We start from the raw sequence: 13,049 nt of genomic DNA, 5'->3' as shown, positions 1-13,049 counted from the left end.
CCCCTTCTCCCTTTCACTAAACACATGATGAGTCTCATTTGTGATTGACACGATGTTATCCAACTAATTAAATACAACCAGACAAAATGTCACATCTCTAATCACTCGATGATGTGTGAATTAGGAGATTGCATAGTATCCAAATAAAATGATATGTTGTATGTATCGTTCCCATATGGATATATAAGAAACCCCATGTTATAGAATGCTTAAAAACCATTTAAAAGAATATATTGTCAAGACTATATTTGAATCTAAAAATATGAATTTTGCTTAGATTTTGTCACGGAAGGAGTATGTGGTATCAAATTCTTTTTATGTTATTGCTATACAATTCTACAACCGATTTAATTGACATATTTTCTACACAAAGGAAAAAAGTTTTATAACAAATTTTTGTTAATATATTTTTATATAGCAATGTGATTATTGCAATGAATCTAAATCTTTGAGTTTTAGTAGTAAATTAATAAAAACTCTTCCGTTATAAATTTTTAATCCTTTTAAGAAAATACGTATAACACTAGTGCAGAAAGGAGATACAACTACTGGCCAAACAGACTTTCCACTACTGGCCGTGGCCAGTAGTAAACGCAGTCGACGTTGTAAGTACACACTTTCCACGTCGGGTCTTTTTATACCCGTCGTGGTATGTGTAGTTTCTTCTGTAATTATTATTTAAAATTATGGGGATTCCACGTCGGTTATTACAAATACCCGTAGTGGTATGTATGAGATTCCACTACGGGTATTCACACATATCCGTAGTGGTATCACTAGTAGAAAATGGACTTTTGGCTAAGAGATTCCACTACTGGTATGTGAATACCAGTAGTGAAATACATTTGAGCAAAGGATTCCACTACGGATATTTGTATACCAGTAGTGAAAAGTTCATAGACAAGGGATTTCACTACTGGTTTTCTTAAATCAGTAGTGAAAAGTAGACACGGTGGCAATGTTGTAATTACGTTGAAATTTGTTTTAATTGGATTTCACTACTGATTTGGTATTCACCCGTAGTGGAATCCCTTAACTTAGAATGTATAGCACAGAGTGTATGTTCATTTGTTCATTCATTCATTCCCAATTCAAACACAATCTTATGTCTGAGCTCTCACACCCCAAACACTCTTACGCGATGAACAAACTTGACTGAACCTCAAATCAACTCGATTTTCAGCCGTCTTCTCCAAGCACCGGCTTCTCTCAGCCATCCTCTCTCTCTCTCTCACTCGTTATCTCGAACCCTAGCTCCAAATCAAAGCTTCTCTCTTGAACCCTAGATCCAAATCGAAGATCCAAATCGAAGCTATACGGGAAACGCATCATCGAAACCGTCAACTCATCCTTCAACCGTGACGATCCTGAATCCGTCTATTCAACTCATCCCAAACCGGTCAGTTCCATTTTCAACTCCAATTTTTCAATTTCCTTTTTCTCTCTCTTAATTCGTTAGCTGATTTTCGTTTTCTTTAATTTCGTTTTTGTTTATTTTCATTTTATTGTGTTTTGTTTTTGCACTAGGATTTAATTCACTTAAATCGTTAATTTAGTTTCATTGGCTGGACCAATTTGTTGATGGGGATCCCTGGATTGAGCAATCAGAATAATGGACAGAAATGGTTAGGCATAACTGAGCCGATTTCATTGGCTGGACCAACTGAGGAAGATGTGATCAAGAGCCATGAACTTGAAAAGGTTCTTTTTATTTGCAGTTATTGTGAATTTATATGGAATTTTGGTGCTTTTGGTAGTGTTATTTTGTACTGAATTTGGATTTTTGGTGTTCAGTACTTGCAAGGTGTTGGATTGTATGAGAGTCAGCAGGAGGCAGTGTGTAGGGAGGAAGTGCTTGGCAGGCTAGACCAGGTTGACCTTGTTTATTTTTTGATGTAATTTCATTTCATTCAACCTTAGAAAATCGGAGTTTTTAGATGAAGATATCACGATTCACGTTTCAAGTTCATGTTTTAAATCCAATTTGCTAAGATAGAAATACTAACCGGTGTTGTCAATTGAAGATCACGTTACAACTTAAAACACTATAGTATAGCCTCTATTTAACAATACTAATATGAACTGTACAATCTACAATCTTCATTGAACATCTCCGATTTATTGATTGTAGTGACTGAATCGTTTTTAACTAAAGACATAAATATTCAAATATAATGCTAGTAATGGGGACAGCCTCCTCTCACCCTTAACATTTGATCACTTAAAAAAAAATCTTGGAAATGTAGTGCAGATTGCTATGAATTCGTTTGTTTTGATTGTGCTGTTATATTATAAACTAGATTGTGAAGATTTGGGTTAAGACCATCAGCCGGGCGAAGGGATTCAATGAACAACTGGTGCACGAAGCAAATGCCAAGATTTTCTATTGCAATTGATTTAGGTTTTTCAATGATTTTTTGTCTGGTATATATGGTGGAAATCTGTTGTTGTTTATAATTTGTCTGGTATAGTTTTTAATCCTTTTAAGAAAATACGTATAACACTAGTGCAGAAAGGAGATACAACTACTGGCCAAACAGACTTTCCACTACTGGCCGTGGCCAGTAGTAAACGCGGTCGACGTTGTAAGTACACACTTTCCACGTCGGGTCTTTTTATACCCGTCGTGGTATGTGTAGTTTCTTCTGTAATTATTATTTAAAATTATGGGGATTCCACGTCGGTTATTACAAATACCCGTAGTGGTATGTATGAGATTCCACTACGGGTATTCACACATATCCGTAGTGGTATGTATGGTTTCCAGTTTTTTTTTTTTTTAAGAATTGGGGATTCCGCTACGGGTATTTACAAATACCCGTAGTGGTATGTATGAGATTCCACTACGGGTATTTAAACATATCCGTAGTGGTATGTATGGTTTCCATTTTTTTTTTTTTAAGAATTGAGGATTCCACTACGGGTCATTACTTTTACCCGTAGTGGTATGTGTAGTTTTCACTACTGATTGTTATAAATATCAGTAGTGGTATGTTAGTTTTATTTTTTATTTTTTTTTCGTTTTTTTGTAGCTTCCTGTGCCTGCATATTAATTATATGGTCTACACTTTTCCGGCGCAGAAATTATACGTACAACCTAGAAATTACTAGTAGCTAATAACGCACAAGAAAATTGACATAATTCCGAATATTATTTTCCACAAGTCATTGTCAATTCCTAACAAGTTACATTCAACACATTAAAAGTCAATGCTTAACATAATTTCAAGTCACTGGTAGCTAATAACGCACAATAAAATTACTAGTAGCTAATAACGCACAAGAAAATTGACATAATTTCGAATATTATTTTCCACAAGTCATTGTCAATTCCTAATTAACAAGCTAACAAAGTTACATTCAACACATTAATAGTCAATAAGGTGAATATCTTTTCCAAGTTCACTATAGATTTTGGGTTCGATCCCCAGCTCATTGTAAACCAAGAAAAAAAGTAAAATAGGGGCCCTTACATATGATTTTCTTTCCAGTCCTAAAAGACAATAGATATTTTTTTTTCAAAAATGCATTTTAAAAATAGATTCATATTTTTGAAAATTTTAAACATTATTTTACAAATATCTTCAGGGGTGGAATATAGAATACAGAAAAAGAGACTCGTGAAGAATGTGTGACACGGTAAAATATAATATTTGTTATGAATATATTAGTAGATGTCAATTAGTCTTGGCCCATATTCATTGGCCCATATATTGTCCTATAAATAGAGCATATGATACAATGTGATATACACCTTGAATAGAACAATACAAGAGTCTATTCTCTCTTCTCTTTCTCTCCTTCATCTCTTCTTCTCTATTCTTGTTATTCTCTAGGAATAGTTCATAACACGTTATCAGCACGATAGTCTCTCCTCTTTCAAAAAAGGTATAACAACAATGGGAATTGACAATTTTATTTTATGTATGAATTTTTTTTATTCTATTTTTTCAGATCATTTTGTTCTTCTCGTTTTTTTATATATTAATTCACAAACCTACGATCCAGAAGTATCGTGGTGATATGAATCCTGAAGATTCATAGTGTGATGAAATTTTAAAATATGAATCCTGAAGATTCATAGTATGATGAAATTTTAAAATATAATCCTGAAGATTCATAAGCATACGCTTATAAAAGTAACGTAAAATATCTTTTAAAATATGAATCCCGAAGATTCATAGATATAATATGATGAAATTTTAAAATATGAATCCCGAAGATTCATAGATATAAGTAAAATCAATATCTTGTTAATCTTTTAGAAGAATTCAAAAACATCAATCCCTGAAGGATTGGATAAATAATTGATTTGATTTGTTATACAATTCTTGAACAATTTAAGAACCAATTTTTATTCTCCATAATTCTTGAAGAATTCATTACGGATACATCTTTGAAGGATCGTACAATTAGATCTATTATATAGTTCTCAAAGAACTTAAAAATTCAAATTTTGTCCTCCATGAAATCTTGATGAATTCAATTGTGACACATCCCTGAAGGATGTACAAAATAATTGATAAGATCTATTATAGAGGTTTTGAAGAACTTATGAATGATTCAATATATATGCATCCTAAAGGATTGTACACAAAAAAAGAAAGATTATTCTTACATTATATTATATAGTTCTTGAAGAACTTCCTATACATGCATCCCTGAAGGATGACTTTATCAATTTATAATTTTCATTGGATTTATTTATTTACTGTAATAATAATAAAAACAAACTAAACATACATATATCATGCGCCATTTTTTTTAGAATACTTCATGTATGTTGCTCATAATCTATACATATCATGTTAGAATTTTTAGTTAAAAAAAAAGAAAAAAAAAGTACAATCATATGCTAATTTACGTTACCTATTCTATGCATATGCCAATTTTTTTTCAATAACTTACTAATTAATATATGTTACATTATAATTATTATTATAGGTTACATTATAATTATTATTAATTTCATTATGTTACTATTTAATTTGTATTATAAACTTTTATGTTACATTATATTAATATTAATACAGATAATTGGAATTTTTTATTTGACTGTGTTTACTATGTTTATCTAATTATTTGCTTAATTTTATTATTTGATGATAGTATATATCAATGATAAATGAATGAAAAATTATTCCCAGAAGTGAATGAAATCCGATCCACTGATGTTACTCCATTCCCAGAAGTGAATGTAGTAACACAAGTTTACCATGAAAAAAAAATTGTGGTCATGGTAATAGTCATGACTGTGTTAATTTTAAAATTAAAGTGGGCAAATTAGTTCCCGAAGAACTAAGGAAGAAAAAGGGAAAATCCAATTGAATGCATAAGGAATAAATTATTCTTTTTCTTTGACGCAAGGAATAAATTATTCTTAATCATTATGAAGATCACTTGTGATATAGTTCTTGAAGAATTAATGTTTTAATAATAATGATCTCCGATGGATCACTCAAAGAATATGGATTTCCCGAACCATTGTTAATGAAAAATTATTTGTATAGTTTTTGAAGAACTTAAAATTCAATATTAAAGCATTTCTTGTAGTATCGCTCAAGAACAATTTTTCATAATCAATGTTTATGAATATTGGTGGTATAATTCTTGAAGAACTAATATTTTAATATAATATCCCTAAAGATATAGTTCTTGAATAAGCAAAAATTTAATATCAAGTATTCTAGAAGGATTGGAAAATTGTAATTTTCCATAGCCATTGTTGATAGAGATATATTGTTAAGTTCCTGAAAAACTTATAAAATTTTACAACATGATTACAATCTATATGATATATTTGAACTTGGTATAAGATAGACCAAAATTAAAGAAAATCAATAGAAAAATTATTTATGTCTCTTGAATATGCTCTTGAAGTAGCAACTTTGAAAAGAAAAAAAATAAGTTCAAGAATATTTTGTATATCCATTGTTGTACATACATTGGATGAATATTATTGATATATTAAACTCATGATTGAATGCATGGTTCATACGTTTTTTTTTTCCTCTCATAATAATGATTATTCTTTGCTCTTAAAAAAAAAATTCTTTGCAAACATAAACTGACTTTAATTATTCGGTTACATATTTAAATCAATTGATTGATTTGAATTTTAAAATCTTTTAATTGTTACTATATTTTAATTTCTAATTCTACTGAAATCCACATAAGCATTATTTTGTTATACTTTATTTTTACTCTTTTAATTCTCATACAAATAAATTATTACTATGTTTTTTATTGTGTTCCACCGAAAAGATTTTTTTTGTAGAAACATATTTGTTTAGCTTGAAAATATTCATTGATTCTACTATTCATGAAAAATTAAATTTTATATTTGGTAGTACGAAAATTATTGAAGGCTCCAGAAGAATCAATGCATTGTTATATCGAGAAACGAAGTTGCACTTTGCTAATGTATTTTATATTTTAAGTCTTAAAGAGATTTGTTACCGAAGGATATTCACATAAATGAATATCATATTGAAACAAGAAACGACGGAGATATTTTATCTCTATATTACGAGACATATTATCAACTTTTGTCTCTAGTTTGTGGTGTACTTATGATATTAGTGCAACTTAAGCACATGTTCAAGTAAACCAGAAGTTTACAAATAAATCATATTATTTTTGTCATTGGCAAGATCAGTTGGGTCATTTCTGGTCTATTATGATGCGAAATTTTTTTTATGGATATGTATTGAATGGCCAGAAGTTCATTCAATCTAACACTTTTTGTGTATTACTAGTTCCCGAAGAAAATTGATAAATTTAGTAAACGAGCGTCTCTTATTTTATATATAAGGTGATATTTATAAATCAATACACCGATCATGTGGACCAATTAAATTTCTATAATTTTAAAAGATGCATCAACTAAATGGTCACATGTATGTTAGTTATCAACTCACAACCAAAAATTTGTGAGATTATTTTTGAGAGCTCATTTTATATATATAAAAAAAAAATTCTAGAAAGTATTTGATAAGTATCATATGTTAATTGAAATTTATACCAAACATCTTGTAGAATATGTTCATACAAACAAAAATAATAATGGACTTGAAGATCCATTCTTTAGACGTCTAAAGTTAATTACATGGTCGATACTTATGAGATCAATACTTCTAAGTTCTATTTTATATTTTGGGAACATTTAAATATATATGTTGAGATATTGATTCGCTGAAGCCAATATGTTATTATACAAAAGTCTTCCCCTTAACTTGCAATTAAGTTTAGTTTTATAATCTAATATTTTTTATATAAGCATTTTTGGATGTGTTGGTATGTTCCAATTGCTCCAATATAATGCAATACGATGAATTATTAAAGAATATTGGGAAAATATATTTGATATGACTCTTCGTCCCTTATAAATTATATTGAGCCAATAATTAGGGACTTGTTTATAGCCCAGAAGGAAAATATTCGAGTGACGATGAATTAGTTTTCCCAATATTAGGGGGAGGAAATTAGCAGCTGAAAAATATGAACCAGAAGTTCAAATGAATCACTTGAAATAAATAGTTATTATTATCTCATCTTGATCCTCATATAAAATAGATTGAACCAGATGTTCAAAAGATATATCATTTGCAAAGTTTATGAAATCAACTATCAGCTGCTAATGCTCCAATCAAAATGGATGTCCCTGTTGGACAATCTTATATTGCAAATGAATTTTAACCACCCTGTAGCGTGGTAGGTCGGTCGGTTCCAAAGATAAAAATCCTCAAATAAGAAAAGGAGCTAAAAAGAAAGATGACCCAAGTGAGGATATAAAAAGATTATTTGACATAATTAATTTTCTAGTTCCATCAGAACTTATCAGGTACCTGAAATTTATGAAAATAAAGAGATCTCGACAAATTATGTCATGAATGGAATCCGATGAAACCGAAAGAAAATCAACGTTGACGGTGTTTATTTATATAATATAGCGCTATATATGATAAGAAATAATGAGGATCATAAATCAAAGTCTATTAAGGATTATAGACAATGAAATGATTGACTAAATAGATAGACGTAATTGATACAAAATTAAACTAGCTTTGCAAAGAGGAACGTTTTTGGACCAATAGTCCATTCCATCTGCAGATGGAAATAATTCGATATGAATAAATTTTCAAGAGAAAAATAATGAAAATCAAATATTTAGAGTTTGAATTGTTATTCAAGTATATTGATAAACGTCTATCTTTTATTTTCAATAAGCATATTCACCTAAAGTGAATTTCAAAACTTCTTTGTAATTAATTAAGTTGAGTAGCATATGAAATACTCAATTTATGTGAAATATGTGTTTTGTTGGAACAAAATTGATTTAAAATGTTTGCCCCTAAATCTATAAAGGTTTTGATGATAACAAAGTATTAATACACAATTGGAAGGACTAAAAATTTATTTTAAGTGCGCAGATATAAGCATCAGGTAAGCTCTGAGTGAAGCTCAGAAGATGTGTGTTCAGAAGTTCACGCGCTCAGAAGATGTTAGACTTCAGAAGTTACAACATTCAGAGTATGAAGACTTCAGAACTTCCTGACTGACTACAAGCTTCATCAAACTCTGAAGAGCCTTTTGAAATCTGTGAAGATTCTCCTTGCAAGTCAACTCTTCTACCAATGAAGAAAAGGACCTTTCAAGCCTGATCAGTTCAGCTACTCTCGTTTTGTCTGTCCTAACTTGAGAACGTGGGTCTTCAGTTTTGTTAGCTGAATAAGGAAAGTCCACTCTGCAGTAGTCAAAGTAACTGAAACTCTTTCTTAGTTTTGGATACAACCAAACTGCATCAAGACAGACTGCTTGAAGACAAAAGATTATCAACTCCAACGGTTCTTTTTGCAACGACTCTTTTCTAGTGGTATATATACTAGAAGAATCAGCTACAACAAATAATACATCATTAAGGATTGAACGTGCGCTGAACAAACTCTGAACTTTGTGATATACAAGCTCTGAACCTCTGTTAAGTGTTTTTGCACTTTAGTCTAATACTCTGTATTCTTTGTATTGGCTCTCTTTAGGTTCTGTTAAGAGCATTTGTATATTGTTATATACTTTTCTGTTTCTTGAGAAACTTAAGCTTGTGTGCTTAAGTGTGAAGTCTTAAGCTTGTGTGCTTAAGTGTGAAGTCTTAAGCTTGTGTGCTTGAGCATTGTTGAGAAGTCTCTTGCTTGTGTGCTTGAGCAGGTGTAATCTTGTGTGATTATAGTGAAATCCCTTGGAAGTGCAAGGGGACTGGACTACTCTCGTTTTGTGAGAGGAACCAGTATAAATTGCTTGTGTGATCTCTCTCTCTCTCTTATCGTGTTTATTGTGTTATTTATCCGCTGCCGTTGTAGTTAAGTTAAGAACTTGAAAAAGTTTTAAACTTGACTAAAACACAATTCAACCCCCCCCCTTCTTGTGTTTTCACACCTTCAATTGGTATCTAGAGCTCTGGTCTGTTACTTTCACTTAACAGTGAGACAGTAAAGATCTTGTGAGAACACTATGTCTGGAGGAGACGATAGTAGTACTAGAACAACCGGTGAAGCCGGTGAGGCCAGTGGAGCTGGTGGTGGTCCTAGAAATGCCTTTGGTTTTGACTACTTGAGTAATGAATCACATGAACATAGTGGCAACAGAAAAGCCCCTATATTCAATGGTGATGCATCATTATTTGAGTGGTGGAAGGAAAGACTGTATAGCAATATTACTGCTATTGATCATGAGTTGTGGGATTTGGTTGAGCTGGGAGTAACTTTTGAAAACTTAAATGAACATGGAAGATTGTCCATTGAGCATAGAAAGTTACTCACACCAGCTAACTTAAAGACCTACACTAAGCATCATAGAGTAAAGGACATTGTTGTTGGTGCTATTAGACATGAGGATTATGTCAGAATAGAGAACAAGTCTACTGCTAAATCTATCTTTGATTCTATGTGTGCTACCTATGATGGTAATGAAAAGGTTCAAGAGGCTAAAGCTAGTCTTTTGATAAGGCAATATGAACTATTCACTATGCAACAAGATGAAAACATTGAGACTATGTTTACAAGGTTTCAAATCCTTGTATCTGGTCTTAAAGCTCTTAAGAGAAGTTATTCCACCTATGACCATGTTCAGAAGATTCTGAGAAGTCTTCCTATTGCTTGGAGACCCAAGGTCACTGCAATAGAGGAAGCTCAAAATCTCAAGACTCTGAGTCTTGAAGCTCTGATAAGCAATCTCAGAAGCCATGAGATGGTTCTGGATGCTGACTCAGAAACTAAGAAGAAGTCCAAGTCAGTGGCTTTATAGTCAACTAGGACTACTTCTAAGGCTCTTAAGACTCAGCTTCTTGATATTGAAGAAGAATCTTCTGCTGATGGTCAAGAGGATGAGATGAATGAGGATGAGTTTGCTTTATTCACCAAGTTTCAGCAATGGAACAGATTTAACAAAAGAAATTTCAGAGGTAACAGCTCCAGAAATTTTGTCAGCAAAAAGGATGATCAGAAGAACTGCTTCAACTGTAAGAAGCCAGGACACTTTATTGCTGATTGTCCAGAAATATCTGCTAAAGACAAAAGCAAAAGATACAGCTCAAAGAAGCAACAATTCAAGAGCAAATTGAAAAAGAGTCTGATGGCTACTTTTGAAGAGCTATCATCTGAGGAAGAAGTTGAGGAAGAAGAAGAGGCAAATCTAGCCCTGATGGCTTCAGCTGACTCAGATGCAGACTCAGACGATGAATCAGAATCAGAATCAGAATCAGATTCTGAAGTAACTGATGAGGTATTTTCTGACTGCTCTAAATCTCAACTTATAACTGCACTTAACAAGGTCATTGAGAAACATCTCAGAGTGTTAAGTAAACAAAAAGTTTTACAAGAAAAGCTTAACACTCTGACTGAACAAGCAGAACATTTTCAAGGTCTGTATCAAGAAACTCTGAATAGAGTAAATGACTTTGAAAAGGGTTGTGCTGTTTGTCACAAACCTATTGATGAGCAGGAAATAGCTCTTCAACAGTTTGTGCATCTCAATCTTGGTAAGAGCAAAGCTGCTAATCTTGTTTATAATGTCATGAGACATAGAGGAGAGGGACTTGGCTATGAATATGGTAGAACATATTCAAAGCTGAAGACCTCTGCCAAAAAGGTTGGAAAATCTTGGGTTTATTATGTTGTTCCACAAAGTGAAGAGGGAAAGAATCCTGGTAGTGTTGAAAATGACAAAGATGATCTGAGTGATTTAGAAGCTGACAGCTCAGAGGAACCCAGTTCCTCAGGATCTGGAGAAAGATGTTCAGAAGATAGAAGTTGTTCAGAACCTGAGAACATCAGTTCAGAAGTTCTGAAAGCTTCAACATCTGAAACTTCAAATTCTGGATCCAAAGGAACTTCAGTACCTGAAGCTAGTCAATCTAAAAGATCAGAAGTTTTTAAAAGAAAAAATTCTAAATCTCAGATGGAGTACAGGACTCAGATTATTTATGATTCTAGAGTCAGTAGATATAATCAATCAGAACATGGGATTGGTGATAGATACAAACCCTGGAATCATAAACAATCCAAATCCTTGAATAATAACAGATTTCAAAAGAAAAGGTTTCAAAAAGGTTATTATTCCAAACCAAGATCTTTCTCCAACACTAGACAACATAATAAGCATTTGTGGACTAACAAGCGTGGACCCAGAAGATGGGTACCAAAAGCTGAAATAATGTATCATTCAGATTTACCAACTAGGAAAGGATATGTCCTACCTAGAGTGTGGAAACAAGTCCTATGCAAAGGAAGAAGGGCTTATGTCCTAGACCAATGGCTGACAAGTTCTCAAGTTAACAATCAGAACTTGATAAATGAAGAGGAAGAATACTGGGATGACTTTATCATTAACCTTGATGAAGAGTTCTATCGCAATGATTAAAGTTGTTTCTCATACAGCCTGCCACTCAAAGAAGTATCATGAATCATTCATGGTATTTGGATAGTGGATGTTCAAGGCATATGACTGGTGACAAACAACTATTTTCCAAGCTGACTATGAAAGAAGGAGGATCTGTTGGCTTTGGAGGTAATCAAAAAGGAAAGATAATAGGTACAGGTACAATAGGTAATTCTTCCCTATCTATTAATGATGTTTGGTTAGTTGATGGACTCAAACATAACCTATTGAGCATAAGTCAATTTTGCGACAATGGTTATGTAGTTGTCTTTAATAAGGAATCATGTACTGTGTCTAAACAATCTGATAACTCCATGATATTCAAAGGTCTGAGAAAGAACAATGTTTATAAAATTAATCTTTCTGATTTGAATGAACAAAAAGTGATGTGTCTTTTGACCTTGAGTGAAGAAAAATGGATCTGGCATAAGAGGTTAGGCCATGCTAACTGGAGGTTAATCTCTAAGCTTAGTAAGCTTGACCTTGTCAGAGGATTACCTAAAATCAAATATCACTCAAACACACTTTGTGGTTCATGTCAAAAAGGAAAGATTACAAAATCATCTTTTAAACCTAAGAACATTGTTTCTACCTCAAGACCATTGGAACTTCTTCACATTGATCTTTTTGGGCCAGTTCACACTGCCTCTATCAATGGAAAGAAGTATGGGTTAGTAATTGTTGATGATTACAGTAGATGGACTTGGGTAAAATTCCTAAGAACAAAAGATGAAGCTTATGATGAGTTTAGCATCTTCTGCAAACAAATTCAAAATGAAAAGGGCTACACTATTTTAAAAGTTAGAAGTGATCATGGTGGAGAGTTTGAAAATGAACCTTTTGAAAACTTTTGTGAAAAATATGGCATTCTGCATGAATTCTCTTCTCCTAGAACTCCTCAACAAAATGGGATTGTAGAAAGGAAGAATAGAACTCTGCAAGAAATGGCCAGAACCATGATGCATGAAACAAATGTAGCAAAGTTTTTATGGGCAGAAGCTGTAAACACAGCATGTTATGTTCAAAATAGAATCTATATCAGATCTAAGTTGAACAAAACTCCTTATGAATTGTTCAAAGGAAGAAAACCTGATATTTCTTATTTTCATCAGTTTGGA

At 32.3% G+C, this 13,049-nt stretch overlaps 2 protein-coding genes across 2 annotated transcripts in view; both read left to right on the top strand.

Annotated features, from left to right (window-relative positions):
• The window catches only part of LOC123905831, a 39,896-nt gene that overhangs the window by 1,349 nt on the left and 25,498 nt on the right, over nucleotides 1-13,049 (top strand). The gene's annotated exons all lie outside the window — the stretch shown is intronic.
• Nucleotides 1,094-2,617, top strand: LOC123905834 (nuclear poly(A) polymerase 1-like). Its single transcript, XM_045955586.1, has 4 exons — nucleotides 1,094-1,399; nucleotides 1,557-1,701; nucleotides 1,795-1,872; nucleotides 2,301-2,617. Exons 2-4 carry the CDS (start codon nucleotides 1,582-1,584, stop codon nucleotides 2,394-2,396), a joined length of 294 nt encoding a protein of 97 aa, XP_045811542.1. The 5' UTR covers nucleotides 1,094-1,399; nucleotides 1,557-1,581; the 3' UTR covers nucleotides 2,397-2,617.

Source organism: Trifolium pratense, linkage group LG2 (assembly GCF_020283565.1).
Source record: "Trifolium pratense cultivar HEN17-A07 linkage group LG2, ARS_RC_1.1, whole genome shotgun sequence".
In the NCBI taxonomy this organism is placed as follows: Eukaryota; Viridiplantae; Streptophyta; class Magnoliopsida; order Fabales; family Fabaceae; genus Trifolium; species Trifolium pratense.
The sequence above is the reverse complement of the archived record's forward strand: the minus strand, read 5'-3'. Positions and strand labels throughout refer to the sequence as shown.

What these genes read in the sequence shown, in the direction of transcription:
- LOC123905834 (XM_045955586.1), top strand. Translation starts at nt 1,582, where the DNA reads ATGGGGATCCCTGGATTGAGCAATCAGAATAATGGACAGAAATGGTTA. An exon ending in AGAGCCATGAACTTGAAAAG is followed by an intron (nt 1,702 to 1,794) that starts GTTCTTTTTATT and finishes TTTGGTGTTCAG; the next exon opens with TACTTGCAAGGTGTTGGATT. An exon ending in TGCTTGGCAGGCTAGACCAG is followed by an intron (nt 1,873 to 2,300) that starts GTTGACCTTGTT and finishes ATTATAAACTAG; the next exon opens with ATTGTGAAGATTTGGGTTAA.